Source organism: Brassica rapa, chromosome A01, assembly GCF_000309985.2.
Source record: "Brassica rapa cultivar Chiifu-401-42 chromosome A01, CAAS_Brap_v3.01, whole genome shotgun sequence".
Classification (NCBI taxonomy): domain Eukaryota; kingdom Viridiplantae; phylum Streptophyta; class Magnoliopsida; order Brassicales; family Brassicaceae; genus Brassica; species Brassica rapa.
In genome coordinates this window covers 19,061,106-19,085,887 of record NC_024795.2, presented here as the reverse complement: position 1 = coordinate 19,085,887, position 24,782 = coordinate 19,061,106, and the positions used below count along the sequence as shown (strand labels likewise).

The 24,782-nt window shown below is 33.2% G+C and overlaps 2 protein-coding genes across 3 annotated transcripts; both read right to left on the bottom strand.

The window, feature by feature from the left end:
* Positions 1-3,079: 3,079 nt before the first annotated feature.
* Positions 3,080-5,874, bottom strand: LOC103830449. The gene is made up of 5 exons (XM_009106233.3): positions 5,146-5,874; positions 4,748-4,797; positions 4,583-4,660; positions 3,939-4,518; positions 3,080-3,853 (listed from the first exon to the last, which is right to left on the bottom strand). Exons 1-5 carry the CDS (start codon positions 5,314-5,316, stop codon positions 3,287-3,289), a joined length of 1,446 nt encoding a protein of 481 aa, XP_009104481.1. The 5' UTR covers positions 5,317-5,874; the 3' UTR covers positions 3,080-3,286.
* A 358-nt stretch (positions 5,875-6,232) lies between these two features.
* Positions 6,233-13,024, bottom strand: LOC103830433 (katanin p80 WD40 repeat-containing subunit B1 homolog). 2 transcript variants are annotated; one of them, XM_009106213.3, is made up of 19 exons: positions 12,701-13,024; positions 12,260-12,390; positions 12,001-12,118; positions 11,571-11,797; positions 11,394-11,496; positions 11,193-11,263; positions 11,011-11,085; positions 10,777-10,920; positions 10,511-10,673; positions 9,697-10,110; positions 9,344-9,601; positions 9,018-9,074; positions 7,889-8,928; positions 7,591-7,704; positions 7,389-7,463; positions 7,193-7,305; positions 6,959-7,075; positions 6,814-6,882; positions 6,233-6,680 (listed from the first exon to the last, which is right to left on the bottom strand). In XM_009106213.3, exons 1-19 carry the CDS (start codon positions 12,723-12,725, stop codon positions 6,620-6,622), a joined length of 3,375 nt encoding a protein of 1,124 aa, XP_009104461.1. In that variant the 5' UTR covers positions 12,726-13,024; the 3' UTR covers positions 6,233-6,619. The 2 variants fall into 2 exon arrangements, with proteins under 2 accessions (XP_009104461.1, XP_009104469.1); XM_009106221.3 differs by having other exon boundaries at positions 9,697-10,104; positions 12,701-13,022.
* Between the last annotated feature and the right edge of the window lie 11,758 nt (positions 13,025-24,782).

Below are 24,782 nucleotides of genomic sequence, written 5' to 3'. Positions count from 1 at the left end.
GAAGCTTGAAGTAGCTTGTATTACAAGCTATCCTAATCCTACCGAGATATGGTTTATGAAACGGATTAGGAATTATCTAAATAGATTAATACTAATAAGATTAGGAGTTATCTAGTCTTATATAAGGAGTTGCAGAGTTGTTGCATCCCAAGTGAGTTTTATTAAGAAGTTTGTGAGCTTAAGGTTTTGAGAGAATTTTCCTTAAGAGTTTAATAAGAGAGTGATTCTTATTATTGTTGTGATCTTACAAACTACAATCGTGAAACTCCATTACTAGAGATTTCAAGTGGTCGATCTAGTGTTATCTTGCAAATTTTCTTCTAGCCAGATGAACTAGTTTTCAACAAAATAAGCATAATACAAAAATGAGCTTAATCCATCATAAAAATTTATCCTCTAAACATAGTAAAAAAAGAAGGTGGCCGTCAACAAAGGCGTAATGAGTGATTTTTTTTCTTATAAATACTATACCCAACTTTATTTCTTTTATTTATAAACCGAAAATTCTATAATATTTTTATAAATATGTATATATATTTGCTTGACATAATCACAAATTTATCACAATTTCTGTAAAATATATAAATACACTAAAAATCTTATGTAAGATTAAGATAAACAGAAAACATATGTGGTTGATTCTTTTTATTATTGATAATAATTTACATAATAAATTAATTAACAGTTATGCAAAAAAGTTAAATTTCATCTTATAACTTTTTATAGAAATCAGTTAAATGAAATCATGCATTTTATTAAATGCTAATATTATAAATTTAAATAGTTATTTTTGTTATAATTTAATATTTTTAGAAAAGGAAATATCAAATATAAATTTTCACACACACACACACACACATATATATATATATATATATATATATATATATATAGTTATAAGACATTCATGTATTTTTATCTTTTGTTTAACTGATTTTTCATATTTCAGGTTGTTTAAAATATCTATATCCACACAAAAATTAATTTAAAGATAAAAGTACTTTTCTAACCTGTTTCTTTAGTAAATTATAAATGTTTTAATATATTAAAAATAATATATTTGAATTTTAGACATGGAAAACTTATAACAAACATTAGAGAAAGTATTGCAAATACATTATGACAAACAAAAATACTCTATATTAACATTTATAATTTCATTGTATGTTTTAATTAGGTATTTAAATTATATATTATTTTTCAACATTTGGTTAAATATGATAATTCAGTAAATTAGTTTAACCAATTATATCTATATTTATTCTGGATAATTTACTTGATTTGTGTTTATTCTGCTTGTATGTTTGATCTACATATATATTGTGATATGTATCATCATTCCAATCTTAATTACATACTTGACTCGAATTGTTTTTTGAAAAAAAGGTTAAAAATTGGTTAGAACAATTTTTAGGTTAGATTTAATAAAAATATATAAATCAATAAATCCAGTTTAAAAAGTATTTTTTCAAACTTTTCATATTTGTACTTTGAAAAATGATAGCGGAAAAGTTATATATATATATATATATATATATATATATATTTTTTTTTTTTTACAACCGAAAAAGTTATATTTTAGCCGATTATAATAAAACTAGGTGTTTCACCCGCTCATGCGGGCATTAACATTTTATAATTATTTATTAATACATTTGCTACTAATTAAAAACTATAATTATAAATTATTATTTATGTTTTCTTTTTAACCATTTGTCATTTCTGTTTTCATTTGAATTTTTTACATATAATTCTTTTGAAAATTTCTTTATACACTATATTCATTAATTAATAAATAAATCTTATTATTCTCTTTTTAATTATATAAAATTAAAGTTTTTACTTGATTTATATTTAGTTATGTGTGTTTCTGTATTTTAATTTTTAACTTCTTATCAAAGAAATATTTTCAGATAACAGCGCCACATATATACGAATTATCTTTTTATTTTAAAATATAATTTTAGATTTGATAATTCTTATTATTATTAATTTTAATCACTTATCTAATAAAATAATTGAAATTCATTTTTTGTATCTAATTTATATAATTTATTTATTAAGTATATAAACGATATTAACTGATCTAACTTTTGACGTGAGAGCTCGAATGAGAAAAATCAACTCGTAAATAATAGTATATATTCAGGTTTTATGATGTGGTCATGGAAAGCACCAATGAATGGGAGCATGAACCTGAACATGAGGAGCTTGTAGATGAGGATGCAACATTGAAAAATGCTTTGAGACAAGAATACATTGGTCTTGGCTGAAGCTTGTTCATCCAAGACGCCTTCACCATCACTCAAGCTACTCTACCTTCAAGCTGATCATCATCTAGAAAAGTAACTTGTGTGTGCTCTTTTTTCCTGCCTTTAGTTTTGTTCCACTGAATTTATCAAATGATGGTTTTTAACGAGGCCATAAGTCTGCTTCTCCTATCACCTAGATGATTGACCTAAATGATTGATCCCGGACCAACCACCTATTTATCTTATGTTATATTTTTATTTAAGTTCTTGAGTCAAACATTAGTTTTTGTTTCTATTTTCGAGTTGGTCTTTGTGTGTTTTCCAAGAGGAGCATTTTTTTTGTTAAGCTAGATGGGCTTCCAACCTAAAACCAATTGGTGCTAAGTGGATTGGCTCATACATTTTATATATTGCTAAGGATCCTTTCCAATATCCGATGTGAGACATTTATCCCTAATAGTTTTTACTCCTTGTGTTTTCGAGATGCTGTGCATGTACAACATTTTCTGTTATATATTATGGACAAAAATCAGTAATATGACATCCATCTTTTATTCTAAAACTTGTTTTGTTCTTAATCACTTCTGTTGAGTTGCTTAAGTGTTGATGTGTAATATCCAACTTCTGGTATATAATATCCAGAGACTATAAGGACTTTTAAATTGGTGTGTCATATCCAATCTGGCCGCCTAGAAATATCAAGAGATCATCCATCTCTTTTGTCACCATTTGATCCACTGCCTTTGAGAAACTTGAGTCTTTTGATTCGTTTTTGCAAAAGATTATCCCATCTATTCCAGAGAGCATCTTAGGAGCGCATCATTTTCTCTAACAATATAACGATAAGACATTATATATGAGATGTAACATTTTATATAAACAGTTAGTTTCACCCGTGATCTGATCAGAGAGTAAATCTATGCCTGCAGTATCAAATTGACCCACATATAAAACTACAAAGATAAAATAAAGGCTTTCTCTGCCTAACTACCAACAATAACATATGAAGTAACAAACACTTCAAATGAACAAAATCATCTCACTCTATTCCGCTTTCTCCCTGCCAATGCAGGAGAATCGTGTCCACCATTCACTTGTTTAGCATCTCTTCTTCTCCTCTCTACCGCCGTAACTTTCTTACTCGCCGCTGAGGATTTCACTGCAGCAACTGGTGAATCCGTAACAAGCCTTTTTCTACCACCGCCTGAAGTCGTCTTCACCATATCCTGCTCAACCAATTTAAGAGGGTGCGCCCCGGTTCTTGGTTTTTTAACTCCCACGCTCTTTGGGACAGAAGGAGATTTAGATGCCAAAGCGGGAACTGGAACCTTGGCACTTGTAGTACCGCTGCTGCTGCGATGAGGAGGATGATGATCTTCTGTCAAATAATGTCTAAGAGACTTGGTGACAATGTCTCTGAGGGACACAGCTGATTTGTGCTCACGAGTGTTCTTAGAGTAAAAAATGGCTGCATTGTTCGCCAACAAAAGAAAGTCCATGAAAAGTTCTTTAGCTGAAGATATCGAACGACCGTTGATTCTTGATTTTAAAGTGTCTAAGTCCATATGCCTCCGGACAAGTTTCTTGTACCTTGCCCTTTTCTGTTTATTACAAATCAAACACAAGACATTAAGCAGCTGAGATGAAATGTATGGAGACTGTCATTAAATGATACTATCAATCAACCTGACTATCAAGCCGTCTTCGAAAGACAAGAGCACATTCGTTCTGTGAGATAGTGTTGTATATCTTCAGAAGCTCTCCTGGTAAAGCCAAACGGTGGCCTCGGCTTTGACTGTTGCTGCTAGTAGAAGCAGCTTCTTTACTCCTAGAATTGCTAGCAATATCATCCAACATATGGCTTTCCTCCACAGCGGTAACATCTTTACTGGCGCTGCAATCTTTTCGTTTTCTCTTGCCTCGTTTCTTTCTCATACTTGGAAGCACTTGTCCTCCTCCTCCTCCTACTCCGTACATGGACCGAAAGATGTCGCCGTGTAATAGATTATTCTTCTTGTCTTGCTCTTTAATTGCTTCTGACTTGGCCTGTGGTGGAGACCAGTTAGTTGTGGTGAGCTCTTGCTGTGTGAAACTACCAGCAGATGACAGGTCTTTGGATGTATCTTTGCTCGTGCATTCACCACCGCCTTCAGACTTGGGGGAGGGTGGTTCGAGGGATAATGTTCGGCTTGAATCATAGTCATTGTTTTCATGACATTCATCATTGCTTTCTGATTTCAGACTCTCAAGCTTTGATTCCAACGACCTGAATTACAGAATATTAAAACATTTGCAAGAAGTTGGGTGATATACAAACAAAGGGGGCTAACCCAATGGAGTCTTGGGATTTAATTAAAGCTGCCTTAAGCTCAGCTACTCGTTTCTTCTTAACCTCTTCATACCAAGATCTACACGAATTAACACCATAAACATAAAGACATTAAATTACTTGGTATCAGGTTAGAAAGACAAAAAAAAAAAGAACAAATCATTACTTGCATCCCAAATAACGTTCACGCAAGTCCTTGTACTTAGCCTTGCATATCTGCAATACGATTAGGATTATTTACCAAAGGTGAGAAGAGAAACAAGACTGTGACAAAAAAAAAAAAAGAGAAGAGAAACAAGATTAGGATTAAGGTTACTCAGTCTACAAGAAGAGAAGGAGCACACGTGCGTCTTCTTCACCTTATTGTCTAATACGAATAAACCATCTTTTACTCTCTTTTTTTTTTTTACACTAAACTTTTCTTGAGACACAAGTGATGGATCTATACCGACAAACAAACAGTGTTTTTTTCCTTCGATTAACAGTTCGTTAGAGTATATTTTTTGGTTCTTATGCTGACATTTGATCTCATCGAAGTATGGATAGTTTAAAGAGAGACCAAACCTCAGGTGTGAAAGTGAAAATTCCGGACATGGAATGAGAACGGAGTTCTTCGGAGACGACGGTCCAGTCGCCGGTTCCGTGACGGAGTACTGCGCCCCCGAGAAGAAGCTCCTCCCATGTTCCCCAATCGCTCTCCATCTCCATCTTCTTCGTCAACATCATCATAACCATCAATCAAATCAAAGTCGCGTGTAACCTACGCGCTCCTCGATTTTGAATAAAAAAAATCTAATTAAACTACGCACCGCGGCGCACGTTAGCGCGTTTAACAATACCTCAGAAAAAATAAAAATGAAAAAAATTTGAGACAGGGACAATTCAAGAAAAAAAGACAAGGAATTTGGAAGAAGATGTCTCTAGCGGGTTTGTGTCGGAGGTTATTACACGAAAGAGGTTTTCCGACAAGAAATCGGGGGAATAATAATGAAATTAAATTCAAAATTAGAACGAAAGGAAATTAAGAAAAATAATAAAATCTGAGGCGGGGAGAGAAAGGGTTGACGAAGGAGTCTGTGTCTATTTCTCTCTGCTCGATTTTCGTAAACGGAAAATTGATGGTTCTGTTTTTTTAAACAAAAAAATTCAAAAGGCAAAGAAGATTGTTTGTTTTTGAACAAAGCCTTGGACTAGATTTATTTTCCTTTCTCTAAATAAAGTAAATTATTTAACAGAAATTTTCTATTGTTTCTTTATTATTCGTTTTTTTGTCATTACCACCACTTGTAGAATATGTATCTTCCCTCATGACTATATTCAGCAACCAAACTACTTTCATGAAAAAGTTATTTATTACGTTTAAGAGTCGAGAATTGACTTTATAAAATTTTACTGTTCATAATTTTATATTCCTTAAACTTTGATTAGGTAATATTAATTTGTACGTCCGAAGAAGTTTCTTCGTACACTGTTAATGTCTTTCGTTACCTCTGTCTTGGAAGGCAGCCTAAAGGCCCTAAACTATTCAACAACAGGGACTATTATCACAAAACTTGAGTACTAACAACATAAAACATGTCATCGTCGCGTTTGGTAGATGACAAATATTTAATTAATCAACTTACTTAACCTCCACACGACCCATTCCAAATGTAAGGTTCAAGTGGACCTAACGTAGATTGCCAAATGAAAAGAAATATTCATATACCCGAAATCTCCTCATTACATCCACGTGGAGAGATAGAGAGAAACATTGTAAACTTCCATTGCAGCTAAACACTTGTGAGTTACTGAATCACGTAACATCCATTTACAGCATGTACTGATTTTTAGGGGGAGATATTCTACGGGAAGGGCGATTCTAGAGCAAAATTCTGCCACAAGAAACTGCGAGTTCTCAGCGAATCTTCAAAGCAACCGATGCCAAATCGCTGGAAGGAACATGGAGACAGTTCTTGATAACATACATATTGCAAAACTCATGGAGAGAACACAGTTTCAAAATGATTCCGAGTGGTCTTGAATCTTGGACCTGTAGTTATGGTGTCTGAAGAACTAAGTTTAGTTCTTGAGCCTTTCTAGCTATGAGACCTCCTCTTCTGTATTTATATGAAAAATAGAACAAAAACAAGAGGGAACAAAATTACACAACCGAAGCAAACACCAACCATTAGATTTACTCTCCAACTAGACACGGCTGATTCAGAACTAGGTTTTAGATGTTTCTTTCACCTGGTGAGTAGTGGAAGGATCTTTTGAACCTTCTGCAATTCCGCAGAACAACTTTGGCAGATCTGTAATCTGCATTTCCTCAATTTTTTTAAACTTTCCGATAAAAGAGAATTAAGTGTGAAAGAAGGTAACGAGCGGAAATTACCTTTCTTCTGCATGAAGATCAACACCAACACTTCGTCTTGCTGAAACATTTGATTGTACAACTGCACCGAACACTGCTACTAATTTCAAGAGCATTTCCAAGGAGACACTTACAGGCCTATACAAAATTGTAATCACATGTGATAAAGACATTTTGCTTTCCTCTCTTAAATTAATTTTATATCTGAAGCTCAAAGCAAACCATAGTCCAAGACAAAGAGAATATATAATTTACCTTTCAGTCCTGCTCCCCAATAAGCCTGTGAGGACAGGTGCTAATTGCGAAAACAGATCCAGCGTAAGAATCTCTGGTTTGTCTGTTAGAATACTGATCACATCTGCTTGAACCTGTTCCAGTTTAAGTGAGTCAGCATTTTCTAGACATTTAAGCATTTAAAGGATATGCAAAAGTAATCTACTGGGATACATACCGAGTGATCGGACAGCTTTTTCAATGCCATGATTGCGCCTTTAATATCGTTACGTTCCCAAAAATGTCTTACAATCTGCACGTTTGTGATATATCAACAACCGCTTAACCCACGCTAAGAAAATAGATTTATGAAAAATCAAACAATAAGAGGAAAAAAGAACAAGAGACAAAAAGAACAGAACAGGAGAGCTAAATTTTACCTGTAATTTTGTCAACCTTGATTGAAGAGTGTTTAAGACCTCATTATGAGTTTGCATTAATGTCTCACTGATGTCATCTTCATTCTCCCTCTCAGATATCCGAGGATCTTCCTTCTGCACAAGCCAAACAAATCAAATAGTTGTGTTATGTTCACATATCTTTCAACTTTGTCAGTCATCCTTGCAAATTCATATTTCTTGTGTAGCATCGGAGACGACAATATCCAGCAAGATACATTTCAAAGATGGAGAAAGTCATATATCTATTAGTTGCCCAAACTTATCAATTGAAGATTACCTGTTTCGAGATATCATAATCTGGTTGAGTTTGTGTTATATGTGCCTCATCCAGTGTCATATCAGCCATTTGATCAATTACTGAAGGTGTTGCCAGCGTTTGAGTTGGGCTAAATCGATGCCTGGATCTTATATGTGATGCATCAGATGTCACATTATTTGCTTGATTGATTTTAGAAGGAATTGCACGAACAGGAGAGTTCCTAGCTGACCGTGTTAATGCAACTGGAAGCTCATAAGATGGGATATCATCTGCTTGACTGAGTTTCATAGGTATTACACGGGCTGGTGAAGTCCTAGCTGATCGTGTTGATTGTACAGGACGCTCGTCATGCGTGTTAGTTGTTTGATTGAGCATCACAGGCCTTATACGCGTTGAAGAACTCCTCAGTGGTCTTCTTGGTATTACATGAGGTTCATCAGGTTTCATGTTAGTTGACCGACTCCGATTGAGTATCAGAGGCGTAACTGGGGCTGGAGAAGTCGCTTGTCGTCTTGATGATACAGGAGACTCATCAGATGTCAAATTAGCAGCCGAACTCCTATCAGGCCGTGTTGATGTTACAGGAGGGTCATCAGATTTCATTTTTGTTGTCTGATTGATTACCACAGGCATAACCGGGGCTGGGGAAGACCTAGATTGTCGTGTTGATGTTACAGAAGACTCGTCAGATGTCAAATTAGCAGCCGAAGTCCTATCAGGTCCTGTTAATGTTACAGAAGGCACATCAGTTGACATGTTTGTGTCCCGACCAAGAACCACAGGCATTACTCTGGCTGGAATACTCCTAGGTCGTCGTGTTGATACCACAGGAGCTTCAACTGTAGTCGAGTTAGTTGCCTCATCAAGTTTAACTGCCATAACTTGGGTAGGCGTTGTGCTAACTGCTGGTATAAATGCTGATTTGGCCTCTTCCTCCACAGAATTAGTGCTCTGAACTGTTGCTGCACTGGCTGCTTTATCTTCTTCCGAAGGAGTAATTGTTTCTCTTCTCTCAAACCTCTCAACCAATGACCGTGTCCTCCCGGAAACAACTTTTACTGCAAACATAGCAATTCTTAATAAATCAATAACCAGATGATTTATATGCTACCAAAGAAAACAAAGACAGAAACTTTGAATGGCTAACCTCCTCTAACAACCTTCACAGAGTCTGATTCTTTGCTACCTCCAGGGGATTCCACGCCTGCACAGCAGAATATTTATATCAATCACTTGCAAACTGACTGTAGCCCCAAACCAAGTAACTTGACCCAACCAAAAAAAAGTGTGAAGCAATTCAGTGTAGAAGTAGCAGAAATTGAGATTTAGCAACCTATACGCTAATGCTATTATTTCTCTGCTGCCTTATTCATCTTTTTCAAGATTACGGTTCTTAGTAATTTCAAACCCTAAAGGAGCTCAATGCCCATTAATTAGTCAGATCTGATTTAGAATAAGTAATTGAGTACTTACCTTTCTGCTCATCGCCAGCTTTCTCTGGCGTTAAAACTCGTTCTGGCTTGCTTAAAATGATCGCATCACTGGCATCCTCCTCAGTCGGGTTACACCCTCTGTCATCCGCAAGCTCTATTGGCAAGTCTGCGTCTCTCGATTCCTCAAGACCACTTTGGTGACTGTCTAAATTTTCAGAATCAACAGACACCGCCCATCTTGTCTCATTGTACTTGGTATTTGGTGATCTCTGCACGCGAGGCGGTTTCAGCAGCATAGCTGAGACAAAATTGAAAGAGATTCCAATAAGATAGGATTATACTATCTGAAAGCTCAAATGTGGAGAAACTGAAGTGTGCACTGGGAGAACTTACATTTCGTTTCATCAGTTGGTGATTCTGGAAATAAAGCCTTCTCAAACTTGCTGGTTATACTCTTGATGATTGAATCACTGGCGTCAAATGGTTTTCTACCACTCTGTTCCGAATCAAGAACAGTCTTAGTATCCAGCGTTTTCTCACCGTCCGATCCGCTTTGTTTCGGAGTACTAGATTGAACAGCCACTGACTGCTTTGATGGCGTTTTTCTCACATGAGCTGGTCTCAGCAGCATGCCTGGCTTAGTTTTTGAGAAAGTGATAGATTCCTTTCCTGAATCAGAAGAGTCCTTCCCAGTATCACCATGCAATATGAAAGACTTATCCCCTGCTTGTCCAGTAGATGTTGCATTGACTTTAGATGTACTTCGTGATCCTGGCTTATCAGCAACAGTTGAATTTCCACCTGTGGCTTTGAAAAACGAGAGAATATTAGACCAAATTTAATCATAAGCATACCGAAGTAAGAGACGTACATAATTACGCAGATGCAGCACACAGGCTGACACTAAAGACTGAAAATCACAATCCAGCTCACAATAGTTATGGCTATGAATAAACACATATGCGGGAAAATATATGACTAGCTTTCTATCACTAAAACAGGCAAAGTGGAGTTATTGATCTCCGTTAATGTTCCATTGCAAATAAGCATTTTAGTACTGACTCGAATGGTAGCATGACAGCAAGTTGTAGGCTAGCGTACAGGACTTTCCTACATCAGAATGTGATTGAGCTTGTTCTTTCAAGTAGAGTATGGCAGGATTCTTTTCGATTTTCATTTCAAAGAAAGAAAGTTAACATTCACTCACAGTCGATGTATATGTTTTTGATCTCTTTTGTCTCATAATCTGGAGATGGGCTGCGCCTGGCACCACTCTTAACTCTCTCGGAAGACTGATCGTCCAGAACGCTGAGTACTTTCTCCACGCATTCTTTTTTATCCACAGATCCAATGCCATATGGTTCAATTTGCTGCTTACAATTAAGGACAAAAGACAAAAGAGCATTTTGAAACTTTAATCATAAGCTTCACATAACTTTCGAAAGGAATAGAGAATCACAATAGCTGACATACTGATATATCAGAGACCCAAATCCCTACGGAATTTTGGTAGTATGAACAGCCCATGAGCTTCCCTTCGCTGATGCATAAGTCACCAAGAGTTGACCATCCCATATCAACACTATCATGACAAACCACTGGCTCCCAAGAATAAACCTGAATTTATGAGCATTATCTATCAATGGATCAATTCTTGAGATCTCTAAATATGGCATAGCTCATCAAAAAACAAAGACAAATCAAAACCTTTAAGCCATCATCCAAACCACAAAAAAGGGTTCGCCCATCTGGATGAAATTTGATTGAACGAACTCCAGTGTCCTGTGAAACAAATAAAAGCACATGCAAAGAAAAAGATCGTTTCAAGACCAAGAAACTCTGTGATAGATTCTCTTGAAACATTAAAACTCTCCTAGCAGATTAGTTACCTCTGGTCGGGTAGACCCAATCAATTCAAACGTTTCCAAATCCCAGAACTTTACGGTCCTGTCAGCCGAACCTGAATAATGTAATCACAAGACCTCAATGTAAAATTTGTGAACAGAGAAGGATCGATAGTTAAACAACCAACAGAAAGCTGCCGCCAAATTACCACTAAAATGCCTAAAATTGAAGAATTGTAGACTAACCAGTAGCTAGGAGGAACTCAAGTGGGTGGAAGTCTAGCGAACGGATAGATCCTTCATGAAACTTAAAATCATGTATAAGCTTTCCAGCAGTCAAATCCCATACCTATAGGATACGATCAAAAGTATATTGTTAAAAGAACACATGTATGAGCACAAGAACAACAATGCAGTTCTTACCTTTACAGCATTGTCAAGTCCTCCTGTCACTACCCAACGACCATCGGGACTAAATTTGATAGTGTTGATGTCACGAGTATGCCCCTTGTAGGTCTGTATGCACCCCTTCTTCCTGATGTCCCAAATCTTCAGATTCGTGTCATTTGATCCGGATGCCAAAAATTCACCAAATGGATGAAACTCAACAGCAGAACAACTGGATCTATGTCCAGTAAAAGCTCGAACCACTACACTTCAAGAGCAAGAGTCAAAAATGGTAGACCTCATTATTCTAAAGTAAAGGATAGATATGCTCAAAAGAAAAGATCAATAGTCCACATCTACAATAACTCAACCGGTATCGTGTACGTGCCCATTCAACTGAACTAGCTCAAGCCATATAAGAGGCAACAAAATCATGTAAAGGAGAGCAGAAAATGAATCAACTAACTCTTTGCTTCTTCGAGATCCCAGAGCTTGATCAGACCGGAAGAAGCTCCACCAAGAACCAAAACTTCAGCCGAGTCAAAAGCTAGTGAATCCACTGCACTAGTATGTCCACACAAACTCTGCAAATAAGAACATAGCATCATTCTTCTAACCAAAAATACAGTCTTTCGTTACTAGAAACAAAAATCATTTTGATACACGTTGAGATGGAGCAGAATAAAACAAAATCTTAGAGAAGGGAGGAAAATGTGAAAAGGTACCATTAAAGAAGTAGGCTTGCCGATGGCCCAAAGGTTGACCTTGTAATCATCACCGCCAGTAATAAGGAGCCGTGACGTCTTCTTTCCGATGCTCAGGCAATTTACATTAGCAGAATGTGCCAAAAACTCCTCTAAGTCCCCAAATCTAGTCAAGTTTTAAACAAAGTCTACTCAAGAACAGATCAAACAGCCTTTTTGAAGCAAAACATATAGCATTTAATAGAATAATTTTGCTTTTCTACCATATACTATATAGATTTGGTTAAGCAGACAATTAATTATTGAAATGCTGACTAAAAACTGAAGCTCATCAAAACCATTTTATCAACTAACAAAAACTAGAAATGGGTTCTTTGGAGCTAAAATCTATTCTTTATTCAATTTTATTTATCCATCTTAAAATATAAAAAAAATGGCCATAAAGAAAAGTATTAAGGATACGCAGCTTATATCCACGCTTGGCCATGTTATCCTGCAAATAAAAATCTGAATCCAGAATCGAATCTGCAGCTTCCGAAATCGATCGAAAAAGGTGAATCGGAGCTGCGAAAATCCGAATTGTCACTACACGACAGAGCTCAAGATTTTGAAGAGATGCAAAGGGAGAGGAGGAGGAGGAGGTTGCGATTTCGAAATCCAAAAGAATCTGATTCCAGGGGGGGGGGGGGGGGAAGGAAACGTAGCCAATAATCAGATTCAAACAGTGACACGGAAGAAGAAAATGGTAAAGCGACGAACAAGTTTTTTTCTTTTTCTCAGAATTTCACATTTTATTTAATCTATATCGGTCGGTCGGTCGTTTTAATTTTTTAATTTTTAAATTATTTAGCCATTTTTCTTGGACAGTGGACCTGCACTGTAGTTTCTTCGTCCCTCGTTTTTCTCTATTCTGACGAAAATACCCTTTGTCTGGCCACTGAATTGTTGAGGTTACGGAAACACCCTTGCTCTCAACTGACTCTACCTGGTTTCAGTTTTCCCCCAACTCCATCGATATTAAACTATTTGTCTTTATTATTTTTATTATATCGGAAATATTATTGGATAGCTGAAGGGACACGTCATCGTCTCTTCGTTTTGTTTGTTTCTCAAGACATTGTCGACCTTATTTTTTTTTTTGAATTATACAGAAGTATCCTGACCCCACAGAAGTGATCCAGACTAGTCAGGTGTTGCCACGTATCGGTCCTCTGTTCCTGACGATGCCGAAATGTTAATTCTCCAGTGGCCGGGATTCGAACTCAGGTGGCAGTACTTACAGCTGTAAACCCTTTACCACTAGAGCTAGAAGCCCTGGTTAACATTGTCGACCTTAGCACATTTCTAACCTCATTATATTTTGAAATATTTACTCTCCTATACACTTTAAGTTTTCCAATTACTCGATTAGACACTTTCTGATTGACACACACTTTATGAATATTGAATGATCAATATACCCTCTCAACCATATCTTTCTCTTGTTACTTTCAAAACCAAGCTTCTTCTTTTTTTTCAACTTTCGAAAATTTTATCTCATCAGTTTACCTTTTTTTATTTCTAATTCATAATCTTAAGTCTCTTTACTTCCTATCGACAAAGTGATGAGGCTCAGTCCATGAAAAAGGTGGGATGATGGAGGACGTGGTCGTGGATACCACAGTGGAGGCGGTTGTGGTGGAAGACGTCAGGATGGATACAGTGGAGATGGATACAGTGGAGGTCCATCATGGCAGCCGTTTGGAGTCTTCGTCAAATTTTTGTTATAGAGAGAAAGCTCTAGAATTAACAATGGTCAAATTATTCTATTTTACACATATGATCCTTCTGTGTTTTAGATTTTTACAATTTGACCCCAACATTTTTTAATTTTCTTATAAATCCTCTTGATTTTGTCTCAAATTTTTAATTATTTACTTTAACTCGTAACAATAATTTTCTTATCAACTCATATCCACATTTTTATGTTCATTAGAAATTACTTAATAAAATATCAAAAATATATATATGGATACAAATATATTTTGTCTGCAAAAACTTGTCCACAAAATTTTTATATTTTCGTATCCACATAAATTGTGTCCATAGAAGTGTCCACAAAAAAAGCTTAATCCCTTTCTCTCTTATAAAAAGTCACAATACGTTCTCTATATGGATTATCTTCAAACAAACAAAACAAATCCTAGATAAATTAACTTCAAACAAGAGCTTCGTCTAGAATAACATGCTCACAAAAAAATCATAGTTACACAACTATAATTGTAAGAGCTTGTCCATAAGAACGCGTCCACCACAAACTTGTTTATAAAAAAGACATTCACGTGACTCTTGTCCACAACATATATATCCACCTGAAAACTGTCCACGATGTTAATATATGTACCAAACTAAAAAAATTGAAGTATTATAATATATATACATATGGATGTCAAAATAAAAAGAAAAAAAATATTTTATTTTAATGTCTATATTTTTTTATATATTTACATATTGAAAGTATTAAATAATGATGAATAAAAGGTGATGAGAGAACTTTAATCATTAAAAATCACTATGAAACTAATCCTAAACCGTTGGATCTTCTTCTAGGAAAACCGATCTAACAGCCAAGAGTAATTCATTACACCCCATACGACTAACTAGTCTCGTATTAAATATTCAATTTATTGTAAACATTCACAAACCAATTTCCTTCTAGTTAACTATCTCAAACAAACTTTTTCGCTTTGGGTGATTTTTGTTGTGTATTTTCAAAACTTGGTTGTGTCGATCTTCATGTTCTTCAAGTTTTATACTTTCCTAGCCTGGTTTTGAAATCAAATAGAGTCAAGTTGAGTTTTTCTCCTTCCGCGTTGATATGTTTACACTGGTGGATTGGGAAGCTGGATTTCTCTTTGTTAGACAAGCTCGGCTCTTGAATCGGAAGTGGTATCAAGCTTTGCTCATGTTCATGCGTAGTCTCCACGAAGATCAAAAAATAAGATTTGGATCATGCTTCAGAGGTCCATGACATATACTAGATGAGTCAGAGCTGCCATAAGGGTTAGTGTTCTGACAAGTTTCAATCATTTTCTTCTAAAGCTCTTCCCTAGGATCAAATCTAACAACTAGAGAAGAAGATCTTACAACTGACAGAGATTGAAGGTGGACAAACATGCAAGAAGGCTCACACAAGTTCGAGATGGAGATTGTTGGCTTTCCGACAAAGATTCCGGCACTGCTTTCTTTGATCTCGTTTGAAGAAACGCGGACACGCATCAACCACGTGTCAACCATGCTTTCATTATTATCTGTTGGTTGTATGGGCTTTGTTTCGTGATATCTTGCATATTTACATTGTTTTATCCATTCATCCATCAGCATTTTCATCATATAGATTAGGAATTAGACATGTTTAGGTTGCATTTTGCATACATGAGTCTCTATTAGGTACTGGAGTACCACATGAGGTTATTTGGAGCTCAAAAGAGGTGAAAAGGTGACCATTGGGCTAACCGAGCATGGGAGCGACCTCCCGGAACGACATCACGAAGTCGCTGTGTCCCACTTCTCAGAGCGACCTTCCTAAAACGATGCCATGAAGTCGCTCGCGTTCTCATTACTCCGAACAGTCTTAGATGACCCTGGAGCGACCTCTCAGAGCGACCTACCAAGGTCGCTCCCGATCCAGAGCGACCCGTTGGAGCGACACACCAAAGTCGCTCGCGACCTCTCGCCCGGAGACACCAAAAATCGACCCTGGAGCGACTTCCCGGGGCGACACCTGCAAGTCGTTCCGCGTTATTTTGCTGCCGAAAATCATGATTTCTTAAGGACCTTTTTGCAATTTATTTTGGACGTTTTGCACTTGGAAAAAACCTATGTTTTAAACATCTTTTGTAGCCACCAGGCAGATTATCTTTTGATCTATGGAGAAATACACAAAAACTCTCTTGAGAAGTTCATCTCTTGGATTTTGATTGTTATGTTCTTGTGTTCTTGTTGATTTCTTATCTATTTCTCTACATGATTAATCTGAAATCCAATATGGGTTTAAGAGGAATCATGGAGATTAGTGAGTAATCACCTTTTGAATTTATGGGTTAGGGAGATTAAGGGTGATTAGGTTAGTTCTAGGATGTTTTAGTGTAGATCATTCATATTTCCTTGCTAGTAGAGTAATCATAATGCATCTTCTGAGTTGGCCACTCAGTTGTTGATCCTTAGGCATTTCTCACCCGAAAGGTGTTCGATGAAATGCCCGAGACAACTCTCCTAGGCTTTTAGTATACTTTGCCAAAGACATTTGTTGTTAAAGATGCTAAGATAGCTAATAGACTTGTTAGTAATGATTGCTTTCATATTATTCAACCAAAGACATTTGATGTTTGAGATATGTTAGCAAATGAGCATTCATCTAGACATAGAGCTTGCTTAGAATTGTGTCTAGGCTTAAGGTTGATAGTTTGATTGATCATTTGCCATCCTTAGTTCGATACTTGATCACCCAAGGTCTAATCCCTATGCCCATGAGTTCTCTTTTTCCTTAGTCAAGAAAGTATCAATCTGTTATTGCTTTCTAGTATTAGTAGTAGTTTAAAACTCATCTAAATCATTGGTTGCACTTAGATTAAGTGAGTACTTGCATTCTCAGTGCTTTGATATCCCTCAGAACTGGTTCGACAATCATTTATACTACCACATTTGTCTTAGGAGCCTTGAAAACTCCTAACATCATTTCGGGTCAAATTTTATGGTTGGGTTTGTTTCTAAATTAACCTTTGGGCTTCGTTTAATAAAACGAAAAAATGACAGAAAAATTATATAGTGAGAAATAACATAAAAATAGAATTAATGAGCTATTTCCAGACAAAATTTTTTGTAAAACATCAGATGTCTCTCCAACTATTATCTCATTATATTTATTCCAAATAAAAAATTTTGATTTTATTTTCCTACAATATTAAAATTTCAGATTTATATAGCTCGAAATTAAAAAAATTATAAAAGTGACTTATATTGGTTTACTGTTTTAAAACAAACCGTAAATAATTTTAAACAATAATTAACAAATTAAAACCCGACTGAAACCTAAAACGTTAAATAAAACTAAAAACAACCAGTTTTAGAACCAAACTCGATGAAAATTATTAAATCATTTCAACTATCTTGAATGTGATGTTTTAGTCTCTTAATTTGGTCAGAGAAGATGTTTCCACCCAATTCTGTTTTTGTACCCGAGATCCAAGCTCTTCAAGCAGTCTTTGCTGTTGCTTATATATAGTGAGAAATAACATAAAAATAGAATTAATGAGCTATTTCCAGACAAAAACTCTTGTAAAACATCAGATGTCCCTCCAACTATTATCTCATTGTATTTATTTCCAAATATAAAATTTTGATTTTATTTTCCTATAATATTAAAATTTCAGATTTATCTAGTTCGAAATAAAAAAAATTATAAAGTGTTTTAAATTTGTTTACTGTTTTAAAACAAACCGGATATCATTTTAAACAACAATTAACCAAATTAAGACCCGACTAAAACCTAAGATGTTAAATAAAACTAAAAATAACTAGATTTAGAACCAAACTCGATTAAATGTATTAAATCATTTCAACTATCTTGAATTTGAGGTTTGAGTCTATTAATTTGGTCAGAGAAGATTTCTCCACCCAATTCTGTTTTTGTACCCGAAATCCAAGCTCTTCAAGCAGAGTCTTTGCTGTTTATTATATCAGTAATCTCACGGCGGAGTTTTACCCGGAGATTCCAGTGTAGAGAGCATCGACTCCGTCGAGCTCATGGTACAGTAACAGTTTATTAGAGATTATTACTTCAACATTACTACTTGTTGATATGTCATGATACTCTGATCAGATTAAGGATAGTCGCCTGGAGGTAACTCATCCACATAGACTCATATAGCTCGTTGTGTCCTCTTATCTTTAAACCATGAATCAAAGACCAAACACTCCTATTTTACCATTTGTGTTACTGTTTATCATCACTTTGAGTATTGTTCATCATCTTCTTCAATCATTAGTTCTATTGTAACAAAGGTATCAAAGCGTCTTCTTTATATGGAATCCATGGCAACAACACAATCATAAGTCGTACATAGTGAGATGGGTGTTTTCGACACGAAGTAACTCTGGAATCACGAATTGATTTTTTTACAATAGCTGCTCAAAACACCATCAGCAATATGAAGATGTCAGAATTGGTATAGCAATTCGGTTACTCTTTGTCAGTATGGGAAATGCATCGATGGCGGTAGTGAGTAACGATGAGAATAATTCATTTCTGCTACAGACTTCATTGTCAAAATGTGACTGACTAATTTTTTGACAAAAGATTGAATAATATGTCGGGTTTATTAAGAAATATAGTGGCGGATTGGGGTTTATGTCTGGTCAGATTTTATGTATGGTCAGATTTCAGTTTGTTTGGTTTAGTTTCGAGAAATAAAGATTTTGAATTGGATTTGATATAGCTAACATTTGTGGAGAAATAAGACTAAAATTTTATGTTTCGGACAAAGTGAATGACATCATAGTTTGGGAAACATCTGATGATGTTATATGATAATTTTTTTGGAGAAGTATCTCATTGACCTAAATCACTATAACACATAAATACTTGAATAAATATGACTTATAAAGACTTGTGCGGATAGACTAGACTCTGTATACAAATAGAAAGTTGAATAGCGATAAATTTGACGAATATAGAGTGATATAAAAATGGACCGATCTCAGTTATAAATGGAAAAACAATTTAATTTTGAAGAGGACTAAACATAATCTTGCTAAAAGAAAATCTTAAATTAACTGTTCTTTACTATGTTTTATTTGTTTGTAAATATTATTTTAAACACTTCTCTGTTGTAGTTATATAAAATATATATGTGTTCAATTTAGATAATATAAAAAATTCAACATTAAAATTTATTTTTATATCAAAGGAATAATAAAAAGTGTAGATAAGAAAAACATTGCTTTCTCTTTCTACGTGCTCCACCTTTTCACTAAGATCATTTCAAAAAGAGTTCTAGCACTGGGGTTCTAAAAAAAAAAATATATATATATATATATATATATATATATATATATATATATATATATATATATATATATATATATATATATATATATATATGTATATATTAATATTAGTATTTAATGATATAGTTCTTAACTTTACGGAAAATTCAATCCAAAATATATAGTTTCGGATAATTTCGGTTGAGTTTCCTCTAAAGCTAATAATCATGTAGTTACATACACCTATATAATATATACATACACATATATGTATTTTTGAAAACCCTAGATCTAGAATCCCCCATTGGGGGAAGAATGCTCTAATCCCTTATACATTATTTGAGAAGTGATTTGATACATGTCATCTTTACAGTCAATTTCACTAAAAAAAATGACATCCTCTATATATTATTTAAAGATCGTTTAAAAAATTGTAACCTTCTATTTTGTAATATTTACAATACAAACTTTCTGATGTGTCGGTTTCCTACATCCTAATTTTGCTTACGTAGCAGCACTATAATTGATTTAAATAAAGGTTAGGCCAATTTAATTTCACTAGGAAAAGTTATATTACCAACGTATATAAAATACAATACATTAACGTTATTTCATTAACTAAAAAGTTAGCAAGACATTTTGATAATAGAAGAACGTTTTTACGCTGATCTTTTTTTTTTGACATTATTACGCTGATCATTAGAAAAAAATATTAACATGGACACAGAAAAGTGTACTAGCTAAAATAATAAGTATATCTCGACAAACAAAATCTTTGATAAACATCATCTTTGCACATATACACATTTATTTATCATCCTCTCAGAAGTTGTAGAGTTATTAAGATTTCATCAAGAATTTGATCATCACGGTTTGTCAATTAATTAACGAACCAAAAAACGATCCCATGTGTTTGCTTATGCAACTATGATGTTGGTCAAAGATTTTTCCAATACATTTATGAAAGAATATATATAATCTCTTCTACTCTGTCAGATTCTATAAAGTTTTGTCTGAGAGGTGTGCGAAATTTAATTGATCTTTGCCGTATTTATGTGGTGGTGTATACACAAGGCTAATTAAGTGATGGAGTCATAGTTTATGTTTAGTGGATATTTGTTGCTTCAGGAATTAGAATGCGTTATTTTAGAATCTGCTTCTGAGACGTTCTCTTGACATTTAGGTGGTGTGATGTTGGTGTTTTGTGTTTTTTTTTTTTTTGCAGAGAAAAGATAACATACACTAAATTTGAAGAGAGAAGAGGAAGTATCATTATATATTACATACTGTTTTTTTTTTTAAGTTAGTTGTATTAAATTTGTGCACAAAAAAAGTTGTATTATTAACTAATAAATGGCATTAATTGTTCCATTCTAAGAACTACTAGATTTTAACTCGCGCTTTAAAAGCGCTGGATTTGTCGCTTTTATAAACATTTTATTTTATACTAATCTATAAATTTTATGGTATACCATGATTTAAAAATCTTACAATTACTTTTCTTGTCTATGAAAAAAATATATGATGTGTTTTGTGTTGATATGTAAAATTTAAAAGCTTTATTTTTTTATTTATCATATTAAATCAGTGTTTTACATAAAGAAATATTTTTCTTAATATTAATGATTTTGGTTGTGCAATACAGTAGAAACCCTATAAATTAACATTTCATAAATTAACAAACGCGGTAAATTAATAATTATTTTTAGTAACGAATTGAGGTAGTTTAAAATATGATAAAATCGATAAAATAATAAGATAATAATTTATTTAAAAATCTTATGTAAATTTATGGTCCTACTAAAATCATAGATTGATAATTTATATATATATATATATATATTATATAAATATAAACAGAAATCAAATTTTTTATTTTTTATTCACAATAGAATTCATCTTTTTTTATCTTAACATTTCAATAATTTTGATAATCTTTAGTAAAATTATATCTAAAAACCTTTAATTTATATAAAAATATTTGATATACACCAAATAGTAAAATAAAATAAAAGGAAATTCAATTTTTTAAAATTTAATTAATGTATAGTAAATTTTTAAAATGAAAATTTTGTAAATTAATGAATCTATATAAATTAATAAGTCCCAACATTATTAGTTTATAGATTTTTTAATAATATTGATTCTTAATTATGTAATAAAGTATATTTTTAGGTTAAATGTCTCATTTTGAATTGATTATATCTTTCACATTTTTATGTTGATACTTTAAATTGCATAACATATTATTAATATACTTTAGTTATCCTATGTTATTATAAATATTATAAGTTCCCAAATTTAGTACCTAACTATTCCTATTTATATTGCAGTATGATACAATATATAATTTAAGTTATGTTGGATGTTTAGAGACATTATTCTTAGATTAACCTAAGTTGGTTTAGACTAAGTAAGACTAAATAAGGGAGCTTCCAAAATGGGTTACATCAATACTATTAAAAAAATTAGTAGCTAATTTTTTTTATTCGGTTGGGTAATAAGAAGATCAAACAGTGGCCCAAATAATTCAGTTATTGCGTTAGAAACATTTCACAGATAGATTTCACAAACTTATTTTTTTGTCTCATGTGAGACAAATCGGACGGTAAAAAAAACTTCATTTCTCTCCCTATCAACCGATGATCTTGTCCATTCACCCATGTAATTTCACACCATCAAATCCGATTTCTTCAGGTAAATCTTCAATCTCTTAGGCTAATAGTATCATCTGAATGTGCTTTGACAAACTTCATGAGAGATCTAAAAACTGACGTCTCCAATGGCTCCTTACTCTTTTATATTTACCCATTTAAACCTTTGATTTGTGGCTTGGATCTTCTGTTTTCTCGAGTTTCAAAACTGAGTTTCTGATTATCGTAAGTTTAATGTATTTGGAGTTGTAATTTTTTCGATTTCTTTTGTCTTTTTCTTTGTTTATTTGTTGATAGACTTCGGTTGATTATCATAAAGATAAAAAGAGGTAGCTCAGAGCCCAATTTTTGATAATCGGTTGTCTTCTTTATTCATTTTTATGTTTGCTCAGTTCATATCTCTCTGAGTTCTCTGTTCCGGGATAATAAAAAAGTTTAAAGCTTATAAACATTTATGATTTCTTACATATGATGTTTATGGTTGTCTTCTTGATTCTTTTTAGTTTCTGATCAGTTCAGATCTTTGTTTTGTTATCTTTAATTTGTTGTAGAGTTACACTCATGCAAGCTGTAGGTGCTTATATAATGATTAAACATATGAATAGACAAAAGAATCGGTCTAATTACTGTATGAACTCATTCTCTTACTTGTGTTCCCTTGAAGAATGTTCCACCCCTTGTACATGATTCGTTTCTTGAAAATTCACCGAGCTGAATGGACAAACTATGGCGTCGTTCCTTATACTGCTGCATCCCTCCAAGCAACTCCTTTGGCTGTTCCATGCGTTAGAATCGGTTTTTTCCTAAGTAACCACGTCATTCTTCCTCTCACATAGATGGTCGAACATGAAGAGGTAAAGAGGATCTCTAGAGCCTTCCTATCTTGGTTATTTTTTTTTTCAATCATCTTAAATATTATCGTTCAGATTTTCATGGTACTACATAAGGGTTTAGATGGTTGTATATATAGTGAGTGGGGATGTAGGTTTTCGTAGGGATTATACGAATGGAACATGTTGGAAAGATTTGGCAATCTAGAATATTACTTGGAATATACTTTGTTAATGATTCACAGTATATTTTGATTACTAACATTCCGCATCAAATTATTAATATAGTTCGTAACTTTTAAAACTGAATATATAGTTGTTAAGCCAGATAGAAATTTATGTGTTTGCCGAGCGAGATTTGAAACTTTGAATTATATCAGAATATTTTTGAAATATCCTGTTTTATTTAAATATAGATACTTTGAAAATTATCATGCATATACGTGTAAGGAAAATTAGATATTGTGATTTATTATATTCAGTATTTATGATAACCTAATTATAATTTTCTTGTTTTGCTTTTTTTTGTTAGTGATTTGTAAAAGATTTGAAACTATCATGATTGGCTGGGTATTTATGATTTAGTTTTTTTTTGTTTAGATTCTTTTGATCGGTTTGTAGACGATTTCAAAAAAAAGTCCTTATTTTTCTAATTTTGGGTTATTGATTTGAAAATATATGTGCAACTAAGATGATATCCCGCGTATATTGCACATCTCGATATATTCACAATTTAAAGTAACTGGATAGTAAAACTTTTATTATATATAAGCTTTAATTGTTATCCAAATGAGTACTTGCTGTTTATTTTTAATATTACTGATAATTAAAAAAAATAAAAATGATTATGGGTTTGTGTCTATTTCATACTATACATCTCAAAAGGCAAACTTGCAAAATATATAAACACGAATATGTTCATATATGTTAGATTTTCATATTTCCGAATATAGGACATAATGTTTAGTATTAAGCATCATCCTTATATAATTGTATCAGAATATCAAAACTTCGAATTGTTGTAATGTGATTGTTGATAGAGCCCGATGATCAGAGTCTCAATATTTATATGTTTAGAAAGCACGAAGACTTTTAATGTGAAACAGATGAGAAGTTTGTATAAAGACAAGAAACTTAATTTATGTCCGTAAAATGGAAAGGAAACTATAGTTGTTTAAATAGATTATTGGAATAAAAATATTTCATGTAAAATAGAAAAATTATAAAAACATAGACTAAAAATATTCTAGTGGCAGAGACCTGTAATTACTTCAAACTCTAAGATGACCTCAAAAAATGCATTTCTGTTTTAATAGTATTGATGAAACGCAATCAACTACAAAATAAATATTATCTGAATTTAGAAAGTGTAATAAATAAAATACCTTCTTTAGAACTCGGAAATGATAAATATTGATATAGTTTCCACAGGACAAAATATAGTACCAATATTAATATCCTTTTTGAAAAAAAAATTTACTATCTTTATTCTCAACCAATGAGCAGCAAAATATCAAATACATAAGATAAATATAGCACCAATATTAATATCTTTTTTGAAAGAAATATTACTATCTTACGTAATATCAAAAACATAATATTAATATCCTTTTTTAAAAGAAAAATGGCATTAATATAATTTCCACAGAAAAATGGTAATATCCTATGAGCAGAAAAATATTCAAATACGTAAGATAAATATTGATATAATTTCCACATATACGTAAGTGTATATATATATAAAATTTCTTAAATATAATTTTAAATAAACTAAAATGTTTATTTTATCTTTATTTTATGATTTACTAAATTTAAATTTATATTAAACATTGGTTAAAAATTATAAATTCCAGAATATTATCAAAAAAAATTCAATATAATTTAAACTTAAAATTTTTATTACTGCACATGGTGCAGGGAAACACTTTGTTTTCTTTAAATTGAAATTGTGATTTGGTGGCCAGTGTGCATCTAAGCCGCTGATCGCCACCTCTTTTATTTTATTTTCTCTCTTCTTCTTTGCCCAACTGTAAA

What these genes read in the sequence shown, in the direction of transcription:
- LOC103830449 (XM_009106233.3), bottom strand. Translation starts at nt 5,316, where the DNA reads ATGGTTATGATGATGTTGACGAAGAAGATGGAGATGGAGAGCGATTGG. An exon ending in GAACGTTATTTGGGATGCAA is followed by an intron (nt 4,661 to 4,747) that starts GTAATGATTTGT and finishes TAATTCGTGTAG; the next exon opens with ATCTTGGTATGAAGAGGTTA. An exon ending in AAATCCCAAGACTCCATTGG is followed by an intron (nt 4,519 to 4,582) that starts GTTAGCCCCCTT and finishes TCTGTAATTCAG; the next exon opens with GTCGTTGGAATCAAAGCTTG.
- LOC103830433 (XM_009106213.3), bottom strand. Translation starts at nt 12,725, where the DNA reads ATGGCCAAGCGTGGATATAAGCTGC. An exon ending in GACTTGACAATGCTGTAAAG is followed by an intron (nt 11,497 to 11,570) that starts GTAAGAACTGCA and finishes CGTATCCTATAG; the next exon opens with GTATGGGATTTGACTGCTGG. An exon ending in AAAAGCTGTCCGATCACTCG is followed by an intron (nt 7,306 to 7,388) that starts GTATGTATCCCA and finishes AAACTGGAACAG; the next exon opens with GTTCAAGCAGATGTGATCAG.